Genomic DNA, 24,991 nt, shown 5'->3' with positions numbered 1-24,991 from the left:
CAGGTGACAGGGGACAGGGGACAGGGGGCAGGTGACAGGGGGCAGGTGACAGGGGACAGGGGACAGGGGGCAGGTGACAGGGGACAGGGGGCAGGTGACAGGGGACAGGGGACAGGGGGCAGGTGACAGGGGACAGGTGACAGGGGACAGGGGGCAGGTGACAGGGGACAGGGGACAGGGGGCAGGTGACAGGGGGCAGGTGACAGGGGACAGGGGGCAGGTGACAGGGGGCAGGTGACAGGGGGCAGGTGACAGGGGACAGGTGACAGGGGACAGGGGGCAGGTGACAGGGGACAGGGGACAGGGGGCAGGTGACAGGGGGCAGGTGACAGGGGACAGGGGACAGGGGGCAGGTGACAGGGGACAGGGGACAGGTGACAGGGGACAGGGGGCAGGTGACAGGGGGCAGGTGACAGGGGGCAGGTGACAGGGGACAGGTGACAGGGGACAGGGGGCAGGTGACAGGGGACAGGGGACAGGGGGCAGGTGACAGGGGGCAGGTGACAGGGGACAGGGGGCAGGTGACAGGGGACAGGGGACAGGGGGCAGGTGACAGGGGGCAGGTGACAGGGGACAGGGGACAGGGGGCAGGTGACAGGGGACAGGGGACAGGTGACAGGGGACAGGTGACAGGGGGCAGGTGACAGGGGACAGGTGACAGGGGACAGGGGGCAGGTGACAGGGGACAGGTGACAGGGGACAGGGGGCAGGTGACAGGGGGCAGGTGACAGGGGACAGGGGGCAGGTGACAGGGGACAGGGGACAGGGGGCAGGTGACAGGGGGCAGGTGACAGGGGACAGGGGACAGGGGGCAGGTGACAGGGGGCAGGTGACAGGGGACAGGGGACAGGGGGCAGGTGACAGGGGACAGGGGACAGGTGACAGGGGACAGGTGACAGGGGGCAGGTGACAGGGGACAGGGGGCAGGTGACAGGGGACAGGGGACAGGGGGCAGGTGACAGGGGGCAGGTGACAGGGGACAGGGGGCAGGTGACAGGGGACAGGGGGCAGGTGACAGGGGACAGGGGGCAGGTGACAGGGGGCAGGTGACAGGGGACAGGGGACAGGGGGCAGGTGACAGGGGGCAGGTGACAGGGGACAGGGGGCAGGTGACAGGGGACAGGGGACAGGGGACAGGGGACAGGTGACAGGGGGCAGGTGACAGGGGACAGGGGACAGGGGACAGGTGACAGGGGACAGGGGACAGGGGGCAGGTGACAGGGGACAGGGGACAGGGGACAGGGGGCAGGTGACAGGGGGCAGGTGACAGGGGACAGGGGACAGGTGACAGGGGACAGGGGACAGGGGACAGGGGGCAGGTGACAGGGGACAGGGGGCAGGTGACAGGGGACAGGGGACAGGGGACAGGGGGCAGGTGACAGGGGACAGGGGACAGGGGACAGGGGGCAGGTGACAGGGGACAGGGGGCAGGTGACAGGGGACAGGGGACAGGGGACAGGGGGCAGGTGACAGGGGACAGGGGACAGGGGACAGGGGGCAGGTGACAGGGGACAGGGGACAGGGGGCAGGTGACAGGGGACAGGGGACAGGGGACAGGGGGCAGGTGACAGGGGACAGGGGACAGGGGACAGGGGGCAGGTGACAGGGGACAGGGGACAGGGGACAGGGGGCAGGTGACAGGGGACAGGGGGCAGGTGACAGGGGACAGGGGACAGGGGGCAGGTGACAGGGGGCAGGGGGCAGGGGACAGGGGACAGGGGACAGGGGACAGGGGACAGGGGACAGGTGACAGGGGACAGGGGGCAGGTGACAGGGGACAGGGGGCAGGTGACAGGGGACAGGGGACAGGGGGCAGGTGACAGGGGGCAGGTGACAGGGGACAGGGGACAGGGGACAGGTGACAGGGGACAGGGGGCAGGTGACAGGGGACAGGGGACAGGGGACAGGTGACAGGGGACAGGGGGCAGGTGACAGGGGACAGGGGACAGGGGACAGGGGGCAGGTGACAGGGGACAGGGGACAGGGGACAGGGGGCAGGTGACAGGGGACAGGGGACAGGGGGCAGGTGACAGGGGACAGGGGACAGGGGACAGGGGGCAGGTGACAGGGGACAGGGGACAGGGGACAGGGGGCAGGTGACAGGGGACAGGGGACAGGGGGCAGGTGACAGGGGACAGGGGACAGGGGACAGGGGGCAGGTGACAGGGGACAGGGGACAGGGGACAGGGGGCAGGTGACAGGGGACAGGGGACAGGGGACAGGGGGCAGGTGACAGGGGACAGGTGACAGGGGACAGGGGGCAGGTGACAGGGGGCAGGTGACAGGGGACAGGGGACAGGGGACAGGGGACAGGTGACAGGGGACAGGGGGCAGGTGACAGGGGACAGGGGACAGGGGACAGGGGGCAGGTGACAGGGGACAGGGGACAGGGGACAGGGGGCAGGTGACAGGGGACAGGGGACAGGGGGCAGGTGACAGGGGACAGGGGACAGGGGACAGGGGGCAGGTGACAGGGGACAGGGGACAGGGGACAGGGGGCAGGTGACAGGGGACAGGGGACAGGGGGCAGGTGACAGGGGACAGGGGGCAGGTGACAGGGGACAGGGGACAGGGGGCAGGTGACAGGGGGCAGGGGGCAGGGGACAGGGGACAGGGGACAGGGGACAGGGGACAGGGGACAGGGGACAGGTGACAGGGGACAGGTGACAGGGGACAGGGGGCAGGTGACAGGGGACAGGGGGCAGGTGACAGGGGACAGGGGACAGGGGGCAGGTGACAGGGGGCAGGTGACAGGGGACAGGGGACAGGGGACAGGTGACAGGGGACAGGGGGCAGGTGACAGGGGGCAGGTGACAGGGGACAGGGGGCAGGTGACAGGGGACAGGGGACAGGGGGCAGGTGACAGGGGGCAGGGGACAGGTGACAGGGGACAGGGGACAGGGGACAGGGGGCAGGGGGCAGGGGGCAGGTGACAGGGGACAGGTGACAGGGGACAGGTGACAGGGGACAGGTGACAGGTGACAGGGGACAGGGGACAGGGGACAGGTGACAGGGGGCAGGGGACAGGTGACAGGGGGCAGGGGGCAGGGGACAGGGGACAGGGGACAGGGGGCAGGGGGCAGGGGACAGGGGACAGGGGGCAGGGGACAGGTGACAGGTGACAGGGGACAGGGGACAGGGGGCAGGGGGCAGGGGACAGGGGGCAGGGGGCAGGGGACAGGTGACAGGTGACAGGGGACAGGGGGCAGGTGACAGGGGACAGGTGACAGGGGACAGGGGGCAGGTGACAGGGGACAGGGGGCAGGTGACAGGGGACAGGGGACAGGGGGCAGGTGACAGGGGGCAGGTGACAGGGGACAGGGGACAGGGGACAGGTGACAGGGGACAGGGGGCAGGTGACAGGGGGCAGGTGACAGGGGACAGGGGGCAGGTGACAGGGGACAGGGGACAGGGGGCAGGTGACAGGGGGCAGGGGACAGGTGACAGGGGACAGGGGACAGGGGACAGGGGGCAGGGGGCAGGGGGCAGGTGACAGGGGACAGGTGACAGGGGACAGGTGACAGGGGACAGGTGACAGGTGACAGGGGACAGGGGACAGGGGACAGGTGACAGGGGGCAGGGGACAGGTGACAGGGGGCAGGGGGCAGGGGACAGGGGACAGGGGACAGGGGGCAGGGGGCAGGGGACAGGGGACAGGGGGCAGGGGACAGGTGACAGGTGACAGGGGACAGGGGACAGGGGGCAGGGGGCAGGGGACAGGGGGCAGGGGGCAGGGGACAGGTGACAGGTGACAGGGGACAGGGGGCAGGGGGCAGGTGACAGGGGACAGGGGACAGGGGGCAGGTGACAGGGGACAGGGGACAGGGGGCAGGGGGCAGGGGACAGGGGCCTTTAAAGCGCTCTCCATCTCCACCAGACTCCATTGACCAAAACATGAATTGAGGAGCTGTTGTGGAGTCTGGTGGCTCCAACAGTCTGAATACAGCGTCCACTGATGTTGATGTTGACACCCCCCCCCCCCGATGACTCAGATCCTTGTGTCTCACCTCCTGAGTTCAGGTAGCGTTTCCCAGAATGCACCTCTGGGTATTTGGAGGCCAGCCTCTGGTCGGGCCAGCAGAAGCCCTCTGCTGAGAAAACCACCCTGTGACCCAAACGGGAAAACTTGGCCAGGAGCTCCTCCGGACCCGAGGCGAAGATCACATCGTAACTACGGAGAGTTCACAATAAAAGTCTTTGAAACAACACCCACAAATGTTTCATCGAGGTGGAACATCAGCAGACAGCAGCTGGAGTTTCAGGTTAAAATATGCAAATGAGGCACAAATTCACAAACACTTCAATCAATGAAGCAGAATCAGAGAGAAAATCCAGGAATCAGACACGTTGTCGACCTCCTCCTGGTCCTCCTGTGTGAAGTAGGGCAGCAGAGTCCAGTTTCTCAGCACAGACACAAAGGACGGATGAAAACAGAGAGCAGCAGTGACAAAAGAGAGGAAGGAGGACAGGCTGATGAACGAGTCACATGACCCAGACAGGTGGGTGGGCCTTACCTGTCCACGAACATCACCACCATGTCCTTCTTGTCAGAGTGTTTGAGCAGCTCCCTCTTCAGCCAGCGCACCTTCTGACCTCCCCCCACCGTCCGAGCCACGTCGCCCCCCTTCCACTCCTCCCCCAGACCCAGGATCTGCACACACATCATCATCATCATCATCATCATCATCATCAGTGTCTGACAGCATTATGGAAAGGATCCCTACAGAGATCCACAAACAGCCGTTCTATCGCTCTCTGCACACACACCAGACTACATTCACAAAAAGAGGGATTTTAGCTCACAGAACTCAGGAGCTGCTGGTCTGCTGCTGCCTCCATCAGTCAGTGTGTTTGTGTGTCTTTGGTGTTTTAAAGGGTTAATTCAGCTCCATCACAATATTTTTGTAACTCACTACAACACACACACACTGACTGATGGAGGCAGCAGCAGACCAGCAGCTCCTGAGTTGAAATCCCTCTTTTTGTGAATGTAGTCTGGTGTGTGTGTGTGTATGTGTTACCTTCACTGTGTAGTTGAACTCTCGGGCCGTCCTCATGAAGCGTTTGTAGCCGTCTGTCTCCTCTGTTGCTGCGGTGATGACCAGCAGATTTTCTACACACACACACACACACACACACACACACACACACACACACACACACAGATGCAGTGATGAGCGACAACACCATCAACGACCTGATCAATAACTGGCTGCAGTACTACTACAGTACTACAGTACTCACAGTACTACAGTACTACAGTACTCACAGTACTCACAGTACTACAGTACTACAGTACTCACAGTACTCACAGTACTCACAGTACTAACACTTCATCAGAGGTACTCGTACCACCCTGCATGCTTGGCTCAAAGCAGCAGGCTGATCTTCATTGTTAATGTAAAAACATCATTTCTCATCGATCAGATCTTCTCGTCCTCTGAACAGCGTCTGTAGATAAATGCAGTGCGGAGCTGCAACCACGACTCATCCAGAGAACAGCGAGCTGGTCGACCTGTAACGCCGTCAGAACCCTGCTGTAACCCAGTAGGGGGGTGGGGAAGGAGGCCCCCCTCCCACGGTGAGTCTCTCCTGAGGGGTGAAGTCTCGACGCATAAAACACAATCAGAACAGGTCCCTGAACGCATCGCTGCTGTGCTGAGAACAGCCCTCTGAGCTGTAGTGCAGTAAAAGGTAGAGAAACCCCCCTCCTCCCCCCTCCTCCCCCCTCCAGGCTTTCGAGGAATCTGGTGAGAGTGAATTCCTCAGAAATTCTCCAGAGGTTAACAAGGTGTGGAGGAGGGGGAGGGGGAGGAAGAGGGAGGAGAGTGGGGGGGGGGGGGGGGGTATTTGGGGACAAAGGCCCCCTGTCCTCACACAGGAGTCCGTCCTGGGCCTCACGTCTGTCTGGGGGTGACAGGAATCAACTCTGCTCCAAAGATAACCCTCACCTCTTTGGCAAACTGGAGCATCATCCTGTGTCCATAGCAACCGGCCAACAGCCCACCGACCAATCAGAATCACTGTTATATTTCTTTTATTACATCACATCAACCGGTCATGACGTTAGAAACCTGTGTGAGCTCCACAGGGAACCAAAAGAGTCTCTGTTACCGGGAGGAAACATGTGACCTCCACTGGAGGAGACCAAACACAGAGCGACCAGAACAGAGGCTCAACACACACACACACACACACACACACACACACACACACACACACACACACACACACACACTAACAAACAAACACACACACACTAACAAACAAACACACACACACACACACTAACAAACAAACACACACACACACACACACTAACAAACAAACACACACACACTAACAAACAAACACACACACACACACACACACTAACAAACAAACACACACACACACACACACACACTAACAAACACACACACACACTAACAAACACACACACACACACACACACTAACAAACAAACACACACACTAACAAACAAACACACACACTAACAAACAAACACACACACACTAACAAACACACACACTAACAAACAAACACACACACTAACAAACAAACACACACACACTAACAAACAAACACACACACACTAACAAACAAACACACACACACACACACTAACAAACACACACACACACACTAACAAACACACACACACACACCTGATCTAGTCAGAGAGCACTGACTCACTGACTCACTGTGTCCTGAGTGGACGGTGTTCGGACATGGACCATGACTGCTATGACTCAGGATGAGGAACGTGGACCTGACCTGGTCCATATCTGATGCAAACAAGAACACAGACCACAAACATATCAGCAGCAGGAGCATTTCACAGGTGAGGGAACCATCCTGGAGGCACCCGAGGGTGTCTGGAGGGATCCTGCTCGACGGGACGGGAGCAGCTCACTGACCGTCCCCATATTTACTGGGATGCCCTTCAATCCGGTTTCTGTCTCCAGTTTGCCAAAGAAATGAGGATTATTTTTTGAGCAGAGAGACAGACAGACAGACAGACAGACAGACAGACAGACAGACAGACAGACAGACGTGAGGCCCAGGATGCCGCCACCCAGACGTGGCTGCCGACAAACCCCCATCACAGTGACTGTGAGGAGTTAAACCGGAGTTAAACCGGAGTTAAACCGGAGTTAAACCCAGCTCTGGTCCAGCGTGTGGCCATGGTGTGTCTTCATAACAGCAATGAGCAGGTTCTTCTCTGCTGGTCAGCTGATGTGACAGTGGGGAAACGTACACGATGGTTTACATCAGATTAGGCAGCAGCGGACACCCTCGGTGCCCGGCTCACAGACTGGACTGGAGAGGAGGTCCAGCGGTCCAGATCCAGGTTTTAGACCAGTGGCAGGGTCTTCACAGACAACATGAACCAGACCACATTTAAAAAATGAAGGATTTAACTGCTAGAGTCACCAGACCCTGATTTACTCTGGATTATTCATGTAAGTGATGACTCCATGACTCTTTTTGATAAATCACATGATTCTTTTAGTACAACAGGGACAATATTCCTTTTTTTCAGGTAATGAGACACATGAAACTTCTTTAAAGTGACAGGTTAAATGAGGAATGATCAAACTAAACGGGACCCTCAGAGGTGAGCTAATTAGCCTGCAGGCTAAAAGTTAGGAAGTTGGAGGGTCTGGAGGCTTCACAGCAGTCAAAGTTAAAACTTAATGAACTCAGTCACCACTTATTCCAACACACATGTCGCAGGTGAACTCGTTTATCACACGAACATGTGAATTACGGTAGAATTAGCAACTATTAACCAAAGACCCAGAGCCGCGGCGCTCCAGCGGGTAAGGGTGGTCCGTCTGGCCGGGCAGGGGACCCTCCGGAGCGGCCTTACCTGGAGAGAGTCTCCGCTGTTCGGCCGACACGGAGCTCTGGAAGAAGGCGAGAGCCAGCAGACAGAGGAGGCGACAGGAAGACATGGCGGCTTTTTAAACCCCGTTAACGGCTCTGCTCGGACTGTAAACCGTCACTTTATTCCTCTTTCTCTCCTCTCGTCTTCACTCCATCAACTCTGCGCTCTGACTCTCGGGCGACGCTCAACTCTCGCGATATCTCCACTGGAAGCTCGGCAGGGACGTCAACACGGGCCACAGGGAGCGCACGGCCCGCCCATTCTGCCCCTGTTAGCCAATCACACGCGCCGAGAGCGGATTGACGAGGTCGCCGACCAATCAGCGCGCCGAAGCAGCAGCATACCAGCCAATCACAGGAGGACAAATGGAAGCGAGTACGCCGTGGTTTTTTTCTCTTATTTCGTGGCCTGCAGCTGCAGAAAGTTCGTGAAAACTGGAGAAAGTGTTTCTTTGCCACGTCTGATGCATTCCTGAGAGAGAGGGAGGGAGAGAGAGGGAGAGAGACACAGAGACAGTATGGAGAGAGAGAGCGGGGGCGGGGCTCACCGACACTTACCAATACTCACTAATCAGAGTAATCTATATAATCTATCCATGATATTATTAGACTGTAATTATCTATCACACATGTGTTGATCACTGTCATGTTGCTGAAGGTGGACCTCATTTGACTTTACTCGGATATATTTGATATATGACTTTACATCCTGCTGGGTAATTATTAATAACCCCCTGGGGATCAATACGTCCTTATTGATATAACGATATCATTTAAACAGTGAAGGGGGGAGGTATTAGTGAATTCACTTAACTATTGATGATTGTTACACTAAGCTGCTGAATCCTGTTGTAGTATCATTCTTATTATCTGTATGGATATATTTGACTTACTAATATTCATATATGCACATAAAAGCTGCTTGTATGGATCTACAGAATATGTATATTATTATTATTATGGGCCACAGTATGTTTTAATAAGCGTGGGAATTAATTCTGTTATTACGTAGAAATATCTACTGAATACATATTTTCATTTTCACAAAACTTTATTCAGCAAAAAGGATTAAAGTTATATCACGTGAGGTTCCGCTGCTGTCTGTCGACTGAATATGACGTCACAGGCCGCGACCCTGCCGCTGGTCTCCATGGCAACGCGACAACAGTGAAGCGGCTTGTTGTTTTCTGCGTCCGAATATGAAGTTAAATTGTTAAGTGTGTGTGTGTGTGTGTGTGTGTGTGTGTTAGCCTGAGTGTGTGTGTGTGTGTGTGTGTTAGCCTGAGTGTGTGTGTGTGTGTGTGTGTGTGTGTGTGTGTGTGTATTAGCCTGTGTGTGTGTGTGTGTGTTAGCCTGAGTGTGTGTGTGTGTGTGTGTGTGTGTGTGTGTGTGTGTGTGTGTGTGTATTAGCCTGTGTGTGTGTTAGCCTGTGTGTGTGTGTGTTAGCCTGAGTGTGTTAGCCTGTGTGTGTGTTAGCCTGTGTGTGTGTGTGTGTGTGTTAGCCTGTGTGTGTGTGTGTGATGGACAGACCACGGTACTTCACCCCCGCTGAGGTGGCGGCTCACAACACCGTGGCCGACCTGTGGGTGTCGTTCCAGGGCAAAGTTTGTGACCTGACGCCGCTGATGGAGCGATACAAGGGTGAGACCAAACCCCATTCAAAAAAACCCAACTTTAAGAGCCGGCGGAGCAAAGTGACCAAGTACAGTACTTAAGTGCTACTGTGAGGCACTTATACGTTATTGGAGTACTTCTGTTTCCTGCTGCTTCATAACTCTGCTTCACTGTGTCCCAGATTAACGTGTTGTACAGTGAAGACGGGCAAAGGGGGACACTGCATGATAAAAGGAATTCTGATTCTGATTCTGATAATGCTGCATCATTAATGCTGCAGCATTTTTACACATATTGACCCCGAACCACCGTCATTTTCTTAAAGGGGGGTGCAGGTACCTCCCCCCTCCATCGCGCCTACAGTATCTGGGTTTAACTTCTTCCATATAGTTTAAGTTTTAAAAAAGAGGAAGCTTCATGAGAACAGCTGTTTTTAGAATTCAGATTTCACACAGGCTAACTTTCATTTCTGCTTTAGTGCCGTGGTTTCCTCCCCACACCAGGACGGCCAGTCCAGAAAACATTCTCTCACCATGTTTGGGGTTAAAATGGCTCATTAGTCATATTAAACTGAAGAGCTCCTTCTAACACCGTGTCACCCCTTTGGATTTAGTCCCAAAGGATCACGTTGCAGCCATTGCAGCATGTTTGGTGGCTGCTGGCTGAGGTGATCTACTGGACCAGTTCCAACACTTTTAAGAGTTATGGACTACACCTGGACTAACTGGACTACACCTGGACTAACTGGACTACAGCTGGATCACTAATTGTTGTCCAAATATAAAATGTAGAGAATGTTTAGACAGATGTTGTGTATTTCCGTGCTGTTCCACCTGAACGATGACCGTGTCCCCGTGCAGGTGACGCCCTCCTGTTACCCATCATGGAGCGAGCAGGAAAGGACATCAGCTGCTGGTTCGACCCCGAGACCAAAGACGTGAGCGCCGATCGAACGCACCAGCCAATCAGCTCTCAGCTCTGGTTGACCTGGTCACCTTGTCTGTCCTCAGGTCCGGAGGTATGTAGATCCGCTGACTAGCTGCGTGAGGTACTGTGCCCCCAGGGGGCGCTTCGTGCACGTGCCCCCCAACGGCCCTCGCTCCGACTGGGCCACTGACATCGGCCAGCCCTGGTGGAGGGACGAGCGCTACCAGGTGGGACTGCTGTCCGCCAAGACCAGGTGGATACGAGTCATCAACACACTGACATCACAGGAGCAGCGGCTGCAGGTGAGCTGTCCTCACACACCTCACCTGTAGTCCAGGTGTAGTCCAGTTAGTCCAGCTGTAGTCCAGCTGTAGTCCAGTTAGTCCAGGTGTAGTCCAGCTATAGTCCAGTTAGTCCAGATGTAGTCCAGCTGTAGCCCAGCTGTAGTCCAGTTAGTCCAGGTGTAGTCCAACTGTAGTCCAGCTGTAGTCCAGTTAGTCCAGGTGTAGTCCAGCTGTAGTCCAGGTGTAGTCCAGTTAGTCCAGGTGTAGTCCAGTTAGTCCAGCTGTAGTCCAGCTGTAGTACAGTTAGTCCAGGTGTAGTCCAGCTGTAGTCCAGTTAGTCCAGCTGTAGTACAGTTAGTCCAGGTGTAGTCCAGCTGTAGTCCAGCTGTAGTACAGTTAGTCCAGTTAGTCCAGGTGTAGTCCAGCTGTAGTCCAGTTAGTCCAGCTGTAGTCCAGCTGTAGTCCATAACTCTTAAAAGTGCTGGAATTGGTCCAGTAGATCACCTGAGCTTTGGGATAATGCATCACCTGTTGTTGGTCAGGTGTGTTCGGAGGAGACTCTGGCTGAGATCCTCCAGCGTTACCTGCGCTACAACTGTCACGCCTGCAGCTACACCTGGAAACATGAGGGCGTGAGTCTGGACATGAGCCGGACGCTCAGCGAGAACAACGTCCTCAACGACGACCTCGAGCTCCAACAGCTGCGACTGGACGAAGACCTCTTCGCCCCCGCCATCCTCCTCTACTTCAACGATGACCTCACTGAGGGCTGACCTCTGACCTCATCCAGGCTGTGACCTCACAGCGACCAACACAGGAAATAATAAAGATCAGTTTAAAGTGTCACCTGTCTCACAGCTGATCCCAGAGATTAAAGGATCAAACGTCCACAAGAGAAGAACTTCTGAGTCATTAATCAATAGATCAATAAACAGATAGATCAATAACAGATAGATCAATAACAGATAGATCAATAAACAGATAGATCAATAACAGATAGATCAATAACAGATAGATCAATAAACAGATAGATCAATAACAGATAGATCAATAGATAGTGTCTTATTTCCAGTCTCACCACAGATGCTGCCGATCAGGGAGCATCTGTTTAGTTTAGTTGTTTAGTTTGGTTTAGTTTAGTTTAGTTTGGTTTAGTTTAGTTTAGTTGTTTTGTTTAGTTTAGTTTAGTTTGGTTGTTTAGTTTAGTTTAGTTTAGTTTAGTTGTTTAGTTTGGTTTAGTTTAGTTTAGTTTGGTTTAGTTTAGTTTAGTTGTTTTGTTTAGTTTAGTTTAGTTTGGTTGTTTAGTTTAGTTTAGTTTAGTTTAGTTGTTTAGTTTGGTTTAGTTTAGTTTAGTTTGGTTTAGTTTAGTTGTTTAGTTTAGTTTAGTTTAGTTTAGTTTAGTTTGGTTGTTTAGTTTAGTTTAGTTTAGTTTAGTTTAGTTTGGTTGTTTAGTTTGGTTTAGTTTAGTTTAGTTGTTTAGTTTGGTTTAGTTTAGTTTAGTTTGGTTTAGTTTAGTTGTTTAGTTTAGTTTAGTTTAGTTTAGTTTAGTTTGGTTGTTTAGTTTAGTTTAGTTTAGTTTAGTTTGGTTGTTTAGTTTGGTTTAGTTTGGTTTAGTTTAGTTGTTTAGTTTGGTTTAGTTTAGTTTAGTTGTTTAGTTTGGTTTAGTTTAGTTTGGTTTAGTTTAGTTGTTTAGTTTGGTTTAGTTTGGTTTAGTTTGGTTTAGTTTAGTTGTTTAGTTTGGTTTAGTTTAGTTTGGTTTAGTTTGGTTTAGTTTAGTTGTTTAGTTTAGTTTAGTTTAGTTTAGTTTAGTTTAGTTTAGTTTAGTTTAGTTTAGTTTAGTTGTTTAGTTTGGTTTAGTTTAGTTTGGTTTAGTTTAGTTGTTTAGTTTGGTTTAGTTTAGTTGTTTAGTTTGGTTTAGTTTAGTTTGGTTTAGTTTAGTTGTTTAGTTTGGTTTGGTTTAGTTTAGTTGTTTAGTTTAGTTTAGTTTGGTTTGGTTTAGTTTGGTTTAGTTTAGTTTGAAATCTAAATCTGTAGAGTTTAATATCATCTTATAGTTTGATGACGGTATATTTGTGGGTGTTACTGCCCCCCCCCCCCCTTTACACAGACTGACTGTGGCTCAGGCGTTCGTGGTCCCGGCAGGATGAACCGTCGGTGCTACGGCTGAAAGACTGAATGTGTTTTCTCAGTTTGATCTGAGCTTCATGTGAACGCTGGTTGTTTTGAGGAAGTGTCCACTGAGGATCTGTGAGAATAAACAGGAAGTGGTGATCACTGGAGAGACGGTATAAACCCTGGATCCAGCTGAGCGGACAGTTTTTAGGACACCGGGGGGTTTAGTTTGGTCGTCGCCTCTCGTCCTGGACCTTTCAGCAGGTGAGTCAGTCTGACGTCCCTGTTTGATCAAACATTTAAGCTTTTACTTTCAGACGCTCCACAAAGACAATAAAACAATAACTGGTCCTTTAAACGGCATCTTGAGCTCTCGTTGGTGTTTCACTGGCACCAGTGGTTGCCACGGTGACCAGTGTTTGGATATTCAGGTATTTACCGTACGTCGGTTATCCGCCATGCTGCTTCACTCACTGGATTCATCAGTGACTTCAGCATCGTTTGGTTCATCGTCACATGATCTCACTGATCTCTGCTGTTTGGTATCTATGCATTACACACACATTTAAATTATGTTGATCAATTAGTAAATGGAATGTACAGAATAAACAGACAGCAGCTCCTGTCTGCAGAGGATGAACCCCTGGGTGTTCAGACAGCAGCTCCTGTCTGCAGAGGATGAACCCCTGGGTGTTCAGACAGCAGCTCCTGTCTGCAGAGGATGAACCCGTGGGTGTTCAGACAGCAGCTCCTGTCTGCAGAGGATGAACCCGTGGGTGTTCAGACAGCAGTGGATCAGTGAGGGACTGAAGGAACCTTAAAACAGACAGGTTCTCTATGAGGTTCTGCAGCCTCTGATGAAGACAGCGAGAAGCGATGAGAGAAGTCACATTTCTGAGTGTAGCTTGGCGCCTGTTGTGGTGGACAGATCGTGGACAGTCAGACTCACTGTCTTCATGTTAAAGGACGACAGACAGACGGACGTCACCATGATGACAGACTACCATTATGAGAAGGAGCAGGACAGCAGCGCCCTCTGGAGTAAAGGTGAGCTAAAATCACTGTTTTTATGAATGTAGTCTGGTCTGTTTGAAAAGTTGTTTTGTAATAACAAAACACAAATGTCTGTCCTGACAGTGATGTTATCTGGTTTATCTGTCTACCTGTCTGTCTGTCTGTCTGTCTGTCTGTCAGAGCCTCGTCCTGTCTCTCTCTCAGGTGTCTCCAGGTTCAGACGCTGGTTGCTTCCTGCTCTGACGGCTACAGTGATCCTGATCCTGATCATAGTGCTGGGAGCCACTAGTGAGAGCACACACACTGACACACACACTAACACACACACTGACACACACACTGACACACACACTGACACACACACTGACACACACACTAACACACACACTGACACACACACTGACACACACACTGACACACACACTAACACACACTAACACACACACTGACACACACACTGACACACACTAACACACACACTGACACACACACTAACACACACACTAACACACACACTGACACACACACTGACACACACACTGACACACACTAACACACACACTGACACACACACTGACACACACACTGACACACACTAACACACACACTGACACACACACTGACACACACACTGACACACACACTGACACACACTAACACACACACTGACACACACACTGACACACACACTGACACACACTAACACACACACTAACACACACACTGACACACACACTGACACACACACTAACACACACTAACACACACACTGACACACACACTGACACACACTAACACACACACTGACACACACACTAACACACACACTAACACACACACTGACACACACACTGACACACACACTGACACACACTAACACACACACTGACACACACACTGACACACACACTGACACACACTAACACACACACTGACACACACACTGACACACACACTAACACACACACTAACACACACACTGACACACACACTAACACACACCCTGACACACACACTGACACACACACTAACACACACACTAACACACACACTAACACACTAACACACACACTGACACACACTGACACACACACTAACACACACTAACACACACACTGACACACACACTGACACACACACTGACACACACACTAACACACACACTAACACACTAACACACACACTGACACACACTGACACACACACTAACACACACACTGACACACACTAACACACACACTGACACACACACTAACACACACACTGACACACACACTAACACACACACTGACACACACACTGACACACACACTGACACACACACTGACACACACACTAACACACACACTAACACACACACTGACACACACACTGACACACACACTGACACACACTAACACACACACTGACACACACACTAACACACACACTAACACACACACTGACACACACACTGACACACACACTAACACACACACTAACACACACACTGACACACACACTGACACACACACTGACACACACTAACACACACACTGACACACACACTGACACACACACTAACACACACACTAACACACACACTGACACACACACTAACACACACCCTGACACACACACTGACACACACACTAACACACACACTAACACACACACTAACACACTAACACACACACTGACACACACTGACACACACACTAACACACACTAACACACACACTGACACACACACTGACACACACACTGACACACACACTAACACACACACTAACACTAACTGTGTTGCCACAGGAAACAGATGTTACAACAGATGTTTTAAGGACAGAAGTGACAGGAGCTACAAACAGTGACTGGGTTTGTTTCATTGAACTGTTACACTCAGACATCCAGACGTCCGGCCGCCTGCAGTCAGTGGAGAACAGCCTGTCCAACCTGAGTGACATCATAAGGTCCCTGAACGCCTCACTGCAGCTCGCTAAAGGTACCACACACACAGACACACACACACACACACACTCACACTCACACACACACACACACACACACACAGACACAGAGACACACACACACAGACACACACACACACACACACCACACACACACACACAGACACACACACACACACACACACACACACACACACTAACATGCTAATCCTGTCCTTCATAGCAGAAACAGCTAAAGAAGCTCAGCGGCTGAAGTTTACTGTGGAGAACAACAAGGACCAGCTGACCTCAGGTAACACAGTAACAGTAACAGTAACACAGTAACAGTAACAATAACACAGTAACAGTAACACAGTGACAGTAATAGTAACACAGTAACAGTAACACAGTAACAGTAACACAGTAACAGTAACACAGTAACAGTAACAGTAACACAGTGACAGTAACACAGTGACACAGTAACAGTAACACAGTAACAGTAATAGTAACACAGTAACAGTAACAGTAACACAGTGACACAGTAACAGTAACACAGTAACAGTAATAGTAACACAGTAACAGTAACACAGTAACAGTAATAGTAACACAGTAACAGTAACACAGTAACAGTAACACAGTAACAGTAACAGTAACACAGTGACAGTAACACAGTGACACAGTAACAGTAACACAGTAACAGTAATAGTAACACAGTAACAGTAACAGTAACACAGTGACAGTAACACAGTAACAGTAACAGTAACACAGTAACAGTAACACAGTGACAGTAACACAGCAACAGTAACAGTAACACAGTAACAGTAACAGTAACACAGTAACAGTAACAGTAACACAGTGACACAGTAACAGTAACACAGTAACACTAACACAGTAACAGTAACACAGTAACAGTAACAGTAACACAGTAACAGTAATAGTAACACAGTGACAGTAACACAGTGACACAGTAACAGTAACACAGTAACAGTAATAGTAACACAGTAACAGTAACAGTAACACAGTAACAGTAATAGTAACACAGTGACACAGTAACAGTAACACAGTAACAGTAATAGTAACACAGTAACAGTAACAGTAACACAGTAACAGTAATAGTAACACAGTAACAGTAACACAGTGACACAGTAACAGTAACACAGTAACACTAACAGTAACACAGTAACAGTAATAGTAACACAGTAACAGTAACACAGTAACAGTAACACAGTAACAGTAATAGTAACACAGTAACAGTAACAGTAACACAGTGACACAGTAACAGTAACACAGTAACAGTAACACAGTAACAGTAACAGTAACACAGTGACAGTAACACAGTGACACAGTAACAGTAACACAGTAACAGTAATAGTAACACAGTAACAGTAACAGTAACACAGTGACAGTAACACAGTAACAGTAACAGTAACACAGTGACACAGTAACAGTAACACAGTAACACTAACACAGTAACAGTAACACAGTAACAGTAACAGTAACACAGTAACAGTAATAGTAACACAGTGACAGTAACACAGTGACACAGTAACAGTAACACAGTAACAGTAATAGTAACACAGTAACAGTAACAGTAACACAGTAACAGTAATAGTAACACAGTGACACAGTAACAGTAATAGTAACACAGTAACAGTAACAGTAACACAGTAACAGTAATAGTAACACAGTAACAGTAACAGTAACACAGTGACACAGTAACAGTAACACAGTAACACTAACAGTAACACAGTAACAGTAATAGTAACACAGTAACAGTAACACAGTAACAGTAATAGTAACACAGTAACAGTAACAGTAACACAGTGACACAGTGACACAGTAACAGTAACACAGTAACAGTAATAGTAACACAGTAACAGTAACACAGTAACAGTAATAGTAACACAGTAACAGTAACACAGTAACAGTAACACAGTAACAGTAATAGTAACACAGTAACAGTAACACAGTAACAGTAATAGTAACACAGTAACAGTAACACAGTAACAGTAACACAGTAACAGTAATAGTAACACAGTAACAGTAACAGTAACACAGTGACACAGTAACAGTAACACAGTAACAGTAACACAGTAACAGTAATAGTAACACAGTAACAGTAACACAGTAACAGTAACACAGTAACAGTAACAGTAACACAGTGACAGTAACACAGTGACACAGTAACAGTAACACAGTAACAGTAATAGTAACACAGTAACAGTAACAGTAACACAGTGACAGTAACACAGTAACAGTAACAGTAACACAGTAACAGTAACACAGTGACAGTAACACAGCAACAGTAACAGTAACACAGTAACAGTAACACAGTAACAGTAACAGTAACACAGTGACACAGTAACAGTAACACAGTAACACTAACACAGTAACAGTAACACAGTAACAGTAACAGTAACACAGTAACAGTAATAGTAACACAGTGACAGTAACACAGTGACACAGTAACAGTAACACAGTGACAGTAACACAGTAACAGTAATAGTAACACAGTAACAGTAACAGTAACACAGTGACACAGTAACAGTAACACAGTAACAGTAACAGTAACACAGTAACAGTAATAGTAACACAGTAACAGTAACACAGTAACAGTAACAGTAACACAGTAACAGTAACACAGTAACAGTAACAGTAACACAGTAACAGTAACACAGTGACACAGTAACACAGTGACACAGTAACAGTAACACAGTAACAGTAACACAGTAACAGTAATAGTAACACAGTGACAGTAACACAGTGACACAGTAACAGTAACACAGGAACAGTAACACAGTAACAGTAATAGTAACACAGTAACAGTAACAGTAACACAGTGACACAGTAACAGTAACACAGTAACAGTAATAGTAACACAGTAACAGTAACAGTAACACAGTAACAGTAATAGTAACACAGTAACAGTAACACAGTAACAGTAACAGTAACACAGTAACAGTAACACAGTGACACAGTAACAGTAACACAGTAACAGTAACAGTAACACAGTGACACAGTAACAGTAACACAGTAACAGTAATAGTAACACAGTAACAGTAACAGTAACACAGTGACACAGTAACAGTAACACAGTGACACAGTAACAGTAACACAGTAACAGTAATAGTAACACAGTAACAGTAACAGTAACACAGTAACACAGTAACAGTAACACAGTAACAGTAATAGTAACACAGTAACAGTAACACAGTAACAGTAACAGTAACACAGTAACAGTAACACAGTGACACAGTAACAGTAACACAGTAACAGTAACAGTAACACAGTGACACAGTAACAGTAACACAGTAACAGTAACAGTAACACAGTAACAGTAATAGTAACACAGTAACAGTAACACAGTAACAGTAACAGTAACACAGTAACAGTAACACAGTAACTAACACAGTAACACAGTAACAGTAACACAGTAACAATAACAGTAACACAGTAACAATAACAGTAACACAGTAACAGTAGCACAGTAACAGTAACACAGTAACTAACACAGTAACAATAACAGTAACACAGTAACAGTAATAGTAACACAGTAACAGTAACACAGTAACAGTAACAGTAACACAGTAACAGTAACACAGTAACTAACACAGTAACACAGTAACAGTAACACAGTAACAATAACAGTAACACAGTAACAGTAACACAGTAACAGTAACACAGTAACAATAACAGTAACACAGTAACTAACACAGTAACAGTAACACAGTAACAGTAACAGTAACACAGTAACAGTAACACAGTAACAGTAACAGTAACACAGTAACAGTAACACAGTAACACAGTAACTAACACAGTAACAGTAACACAGTAACACAGTAACACAGTAACTAACACAGTAACAGTAACACAGTAACTAACACAGTAACAGTAACACAGTAACTAACACAGTAACAGTAGCACAGTAACAGTAACAGTAACACAGTAACAGTAACACAGTAACACAGTAACTAACACAGTAACAGTAACACAGTAACACAGTAACTAACACAGTAACAGTAACACAGTAACACAGTAACTAACACAGTAACAGTAACACAGTAACTAACACAGTAACAGTAACACAGTAACAGAGTAACACAGTAACAGAGTATCGTATCCATTGCAGTATTTACAAAACTACTAGAGAGTAATTAAAAATTCTTCTGTCTGTCTTCATACTTTGTGTGTGTCTCTGTGTGTTTTCAGTGTCTGAGGCGTTGAAGCAGCTGGCAGTCGTGGACTCTCTCAGCAGGAGCATCGCTTCACTCAAATGTTCCCTCGATCACATCATCAATAACAGTACACACACACACACACACACACACACACACACACACACACACACACACACACACACACACACACACGTTAACATTCTTCACCTCAGCTGTGCTGTGAGAAAACACAACAAACAACTCCCTCTCCCCCTGCCTGTCTCCCTCTCCCCCTGCCTGTCTCCCTCTCTCCCTGCCCGTCTCCCTCTCCCCCTGCCCGTCTCTCTCCCTGCCCGTCTCCCTCTCTCCCTGCCCGTCTCCCTCTCCCCCTGCCCGTCTCTCCCCCTGCCCATCTCCCTCTCCCCCTGCCCGTCTCTCCCCCTGCCTGTCTCCCTCTCCCCCTGCCTGTCTCCCTCTCTCCCTGCCCGTCTCCCTCTACCACTGCCCGTCTCCCTCTCCCCCTGCCTGTCTCCCTCTCAGGCTCAGCAGCAGACGGGTGCTGCCCCCTGGGGTGGGAGCTCTTTGAGTCCAGCTGTTATTTCTTCAGCCGAGAGTCTCTGAGCTGGAACCAGTCCAGACTGTGGTGTAACCATAACGACGCTCATCTGGTCATCCTGCAGTCCGACAGGGTGTGGGTGAGACAGCCTGTCTGTCTGACTGTCTGTCTGTCTGACTGTCTGTCTGTCTGTCTGTCTGTCTGTCTCTCTGACTGACTGTCTCTCTCTCTGCCTGTCTGCCTGTCAGGACTTTGTGACCCGTCGCTCCGCCCCCTCCCTGTTCTGGGTGGGGCTGTCAGACTGGAGGGGCCGGTGGGAGTGGGTCAGTGGGACGCCGTACACCGTGGAGCGCCGGTACGTCTCCTCTCTCATTGTTGCCTGCAGCTGACAGACGTGTTCTTAACGTGTGCCGCCGCCCGTGTCCAGGCGCTGGGTCCCGGGGCAGCCCGACAACTGGGGGGGGCACGGCCTCGGCCCCGGGGACGAGGACTGCGCCCACCTGCACCAGGACGGACGCCTCAACGACCTGCACTGCTCCACCGGGCTGCACTTCATCTGCCAGAGACACAGCCAGCGAGCCTGAGCGGCCACGCCCCCTGGTGCAGGGACACGCCCCCGGGTGCAGGGACACGCCCCTCCCTCCCTCTGGGGGTGTCAATAATAAAATTAATTCACTGTAAACTGGATAATTGAAATAAATGTAGTTGTGTCTGAGGAGTCTTTGTCTAAACACACATCATCATCATCATCATCATCATCATCTTCATCATCATCATCATCATCATCATCATCATCATCATCTGTCCTCTGTCCACATCCTGGTGTGTGAGTGACTGGTAGGTAGTAAAAGTGTTGGAACTGGTCCAGTAGATCACCAGTAGATCACCTCAGCCAGCAGCCACCAAACGGGCTGCAATGGCTGCAACGTGATCCTTTGGGACAACTGCACCTGATCACAGTAGGTCCACTAAAAGAGCTTGTTTGATCCACTGACAGGCTCAGAGTGTTATTCTAAGTGTGTGACAGCATCATGGAAAGGATCCCTACAGAGAGAGACCTGGTAGATCCTTTTGGTTTAACCACAAACAGCACACACACCAGACTACATTCACTAAAACAGGGATTTTAGAGAACAGGACTCAGGAGCTGCTGCTGTGTGACACAGATATTCTGTTGGCTCTGAATTAACTGAATTAACCCTTTAAAACACCAAAGTCACACAAACTAACTCACTGAGGCCACAGCTCCTGTGTGTCACACACACACACACACTCTCACACAGAAATGTTACATAGCTAGAATCAGTGTTGGTCAAGTTACTTGGAAATAGTAATAAGTTACTGATTACTTCTCCAAGAAAGTAATCCAGTTACTTTACTGATTACTTACTTTTAAAAGTAATTAGGTACTTTAATTACTTTACTTAGTTACCTTTCAAAAACATGACGCACAACCTGAATACACTATAAAACAATAGACCTTTCAGCCTAATTCTATTCTTTCTGCATATTCTGTTATAGAAAACTGAATCAAATGAAACTGTCTTTTTTAAAACTTGTTTTATCAGTTTCAGTTTTTAACTTTATGCACATTACATCACTAAGTCCTGTCGCTCTCAGGTCTATTTTCACCTGTTTAGCAGGAGAGGGGCCCTCCAAGTTTCGCCCGGTGGAACTGGATGTGGTAGCCTCAGCGGGCATGTCGGTGGGGGGAACCGGGGGTTTGACATTCCCGTGCCGGCTAGCTAGGTGCTTGGTTAAATTTGAGGTGGAATTTTTTGATGTGGATAAAAGTTTTCTTCCCACGCACAGTGAACAGCGGACGCTAATATTTTAGTCACCTTTTACCGAGTCACACTCAAAGTAATGCCGGTACTTCCAACCATTAAACGCTGTATGTTCCTGCTCCATGTTGTCTCTTGTTCTTCACTTCACCTGTCTGTTGTTTACCACTGACATCGCGCCGCTAATACGTCATTGTCACGAGACAGTCTCACAAAACAAAATCACGATTTAGTAGCGCAGTAATGCAGCCTGAAAGTAACAGTAATATAATTACTGTTTTTGCAATTATAATCCCTTACTTTACTCGTTACTTGAAAAAAGTAATTAGATTACAGTAACGCGTTACTTCTAACGCGTTACTTCTAACGCGTTACTTCTAACGCGTTACTTCTAACGCGTTACTTCTAACGCGTTACTGCCCATCAGTGACTAGAATTATTCTGAAAGTATCCAGCGCTGGTCATCTCCTTCCTCCTGCATTATGATCAGGAGACAGCTGAGGGTTTGTTTTGTGTCTGAAGGAGAGAAGACAAACAGATTTATGACCACAGGTCTTAGAATTTAAGTTGTTCTTTTGATTATTTAATGAGAATTTAATTTAGATGGAAAAGTCAACCTCAGAGTTTTTCTGTTACCTGTAATGTTCAATAAATGTACAACGAGGAGGAGGAACGGATTCCAAGGATCTCTGAGAGCTTTTGTCTAATCTCAACCTCCAGCACCCCACATGGAAAAGGTGCCCCCACACTCTCTCTCTCTCTGTCTCAGGTGAGTGTACTTACCTGTCTCTCTCTCTCAGGTGTGTGTATTTACCTGTCTCACTCTCTGTCTCAGGTGTGTGTACTTACCTGTCTCTCTCTCTGTCTCAGGTGTGTGTACTTACCTGTCTCTCTCTCTCAGGTGTGTGTATTTACCTGTCTCACTCTCTCAGGTGTGCGTACTTACTTGTCTCTCTCTCTCAGGTGTGTGTACTTACCTGTCTCTCTCTCTCTCAGGTGTGTGTACTTACCTGTCTGTCTCTCCCTCAGGTGAGTGACTCTGCCGACCCTCTCCTCCACTTCCTGTTGTGTGTGTGCAGCAGTGACGCTGTGTGTCGTCAGCTCTGTCTCACCTGCAGGAGAGACGTGAGGTGGAGATCAGCAGGTAACGATGACACCTGTTAGCTCGGCAGGCTAATGCAGCGCTAACCTCACCTGGACGGCACCTGCAGAGCGGCGGCCATGTTGATGAAGGTCGTGTTGTTTGTTTCAGAGATGAAGAGGTTCAGTCGTGGAGACCGAGACTTCATGACCAGGATGACTCCGCCCCTACAGCTCACCTGTCTGCACGTCAGCACGGACTGAGCTCACCTCACCTGTGCTGGCCTCACCTGTACACATCAGCACGGACTGACACACAGACAGGAAGTCAGCAGCAGGAAGAGGCGGAGTCAGCTCCTCTGCAGTCTCTCAGCTGGTTTCAGTTGAATTCATGTTTACAGAAGAAACTGTTTAATATTCAGTTTATTTATTAAACCTTGAATGAACAGCTCACCTGCCTGTTGTCATGGCGACACAGTGAACCCGGCAGGTAGGCTGACCTGGGATCAGTTTTAAAGGGTAAAACAACCTGAAAGCAGCGACTGATGAGAAGCAGAAGAGCAGATTGTAGAATGAAGCGTCCAAACTCAAGGATTCAGTCACTCTGGGGTTTAGAAACAAAGATGGACAATCTGAATTTTATTCTTGTTGTGTGAACTAGTCTAGCCTTAACTAGCTGTAACAAGCCTCAACTAGCCTTAACAAGTCTTAACTAGCCTCAACTAGCCTTAACAAGCCTCAACTAGCCTTACCTAGCCTTAACGAGCCTTAACAAACCTTAACTAGCCTCAACTAGTCTTAACTAGCCTCAACTAGCCTTACCTAGCCTTAACGAGCCTTAACAAACCTTAACTAGCCTCAACTAGTCTTAACTAGCCGTAACAAGCCTCAGGTAGCCTTAACAAAACTTAACTCACCTTAACTAGCCGTAACAAGCCTCAACAAACCTTAACTAGCCATAACAAACCTTAACTAGCCTCAACTAGCCGTAACAAACCTTAACTAGCCTTAACTTGACCCAACTAGCCTTAACAAGCCTCAACTAGCCTTAACTAGCCTTAACAAGCCTCAACTAGCCTTAACTAGCCTTAACAAACCTTAACTAGCCTCAACTAGTCTTAACTCGCCTTAACTAGCCGTAACAAGCCTCAACTAGCCTTAACTAGACGTAACAAGCCTCAACAAGCCTCAACTAGCCTTAACTAGCCTTAACTAGCCTTAACTAGCCTTAACAAACCTTAACTAGCCTCAACTAGTCTTAACTCGCCTTAACTAGCCGTAACAAGCCTCAACTAGCCTTAACTAGACGTAACAAGCCTCAACAAGCCTCAACTAGCCTTAACTAGCCTTAACTAGCCTTAACAAACCTTAACTAGCTGTAACAAGCCTCAACTAGCCTTAACTTGCCGTAACAAGCCTCAACTAACCGTAACAAGCCTCAACTAGCCTTAACAAACCTTAACTAGCCTCAACTAGTCTTAACTCGCCTTAACTAGACGTAACAAGCCTCAACAAGCCTCAACTAGCCTTAACTAGCCTTAACTAGCCTTAACAAACCTTAACTAGCTGTAACTAGCCTCAACTAGCCTTAAGTCTCCCATCATCCTCCTCTCCACCCACCTCGGCCTCACTGGAACAGCTCTTT

At 49.0% G+C, this 24,991-nt stretch overlaps 3 protein-coding genes across 4 annotated transcripts in view; 2 read left to right on the top strand and 1 right to left on the bottom strand.

Annotated features, from left to right (window-relative positions):
- Window positions 1–8,067, bottom strand: part of plod3 (procollagen-lysine, 2-oxoglutarate 5-dioxygenase 3) — a 27,858-nt gene extending 19,791 nt beyond the window's left edge. Inside the window, exons 1-4 of the mRNA XM_070855273.1 lie at window positions 7,877–8,067; window positions 5,022–5,113; window positions 4,515–4,651; window positions 4,008–4,171 (exon numbers count right to left, since the gene is read on the bottom strand). Coding sequence (XP_070711374.1) covers window positions 4,008–4,171; window positions 4,515–4,651; window positions 5,022–5,113; window positions 7,877–7,961 — 478 coding nt within the window. The 5' untranslated portion in view covers window positions 7,962–8,067. The remainder of the gene's footprint in view (window positions 1–4,007; window positions 4,172–4,514; window positions 4,652–5,021; window positions 5,114–7,876) is intronic.
- A 1,310-nt stretch (window positions 8,068–9,377) lies between these two features.
- cyb5d1 (cytochrome b5 domain containing 1) lies at window positions 9,378–11,589 on the top strand. The gene is made up of 4 exons (XM_070855299.1): window positions 9,378–9,534; window positions 10,368–10,444; window positions 10,518–10,736; window positions 11,261–11,589. The coding sequence occupies exons 1-4, from the start codon at window positions 9,414–9,416 to the stop codon at window positions 11,489–11,491; spliced, it is 648 nt and encodes a 215-aa protein (XP_070711400.1). The 5' UTR covers window positions 9,378–9,413; the 3' UTR covers window positions 11,492–11,589.
- Window positions 11,590–13,542: 1,953 nt separating this feature from the next.
- On the top strand, window positions 13,543–21,200 carry LOC139223304 (asialoglycoprotein receptor 1-like). 2 transcript variants are annotated; one of them, XM_070855282.1, is made up of 8 exons: window positions 13,543–13,877; window positions 14,025–14,132; window positions 15,727–15,825; window positions 16,014–16,082; window positions 19,979–20,071; window positions 20,467–20,621; window positions 20,731–20,837; window positions 20,910–21,200. In XM_070855282.1, exons 1-8 carry the CDS (start codon window positions 13,688–13,690, stop codon window positions 21,064–21,066), a joined length of 978 nt encoding a protein of 325 aa, XP_070711383.1. In that variant the 5' UTR covers window positions 13,543–13,687; the 3' UTR covers window positions 21,067–21,200. The 2 variants fall into 2 exon arrangements, with proteins under 2 accessions (XP_070711383.1, XP_070711384.1); XM_070855283.1 differs by lacking the exon at window positions 16,014–16,082 and having other exon boundaries at window positions 13,544–13,877.
- Window positions 21,201–24,991: the final 3,791 nt, after the last annotated feature.

The sequence above is a fragment of the Pempheris klunzingeri genome, chromosome 23 (assembly GCF_042242105.1).
Source record: "Pempheris klunzingeri isolate RE-2024b chromosome 23, fPemKlu1.hap1, whole genome shotgun sequence".
In the NCBI taxonomy this organism is placed as follows: Eukaryota; Metazoa; Chordata; class Actinopteri; order Acropomatiformes; family Pempheridae; genus Pempheris; species Pempheris klunzingeri.
The sequence above is the reverse complement of the archived record's forward strand: the minus strand, read 5'-3'. Positions and strand labels throughout refer to the sequence as shown.

What these genes read in the sequence shown, in the direction of transcription:
- cyb5d1 (XM_070855299.1), top strand. Translation starts at nt 9,414, where the DNA reads ATGGACAGACCACGGTACTTCACCCCCGCTGAGGTGGCGGCTCACAAC. An exon ending in GCTGATGGAGCGATACAAGG is followed by an intron (nt 9,535 to 10,367) that starts GTGAGACCAAAC and finishes GTCCCCGTGCAG; the next exon opens with GTGACGCCCTCCTGTTACCC. An exon ending in CACAGGAGCAGCGGCTGCAG is followed by an intron (nt 10,737 to 11,260) that starts GTGAGCTGTCCT and finishes GTTGTTGGTCAG; the next exon opens with GTGTGTTCGGAGGAGACTCT.
- LOC139223304 (XM_070855282.1), top strand. Translation starts at nt 13,688, where the DNA reads ATGAAGACAGCGAGAAGCGATGAGAGAAGTCACATTTCTGAGTGTAGC. An exon ending in CATAGTGCTGGGAGCCACTA is followed by an intron (nt 14,133 to 15,726) that starts GTGAGAGCACAC and finishes TGTTACACTCAG; the next exon opens with ACATCCAGACGTCCGGCCGC. An exon ending in CTCACTGCAGCTCGCTAAAG is followed by an intron (nt 15,826 to 16,013) that starts GTACCACACACA and finishes TGTCCTTCATAG; the next exon opens with CAGAAACAGCTAAAGAAGCT.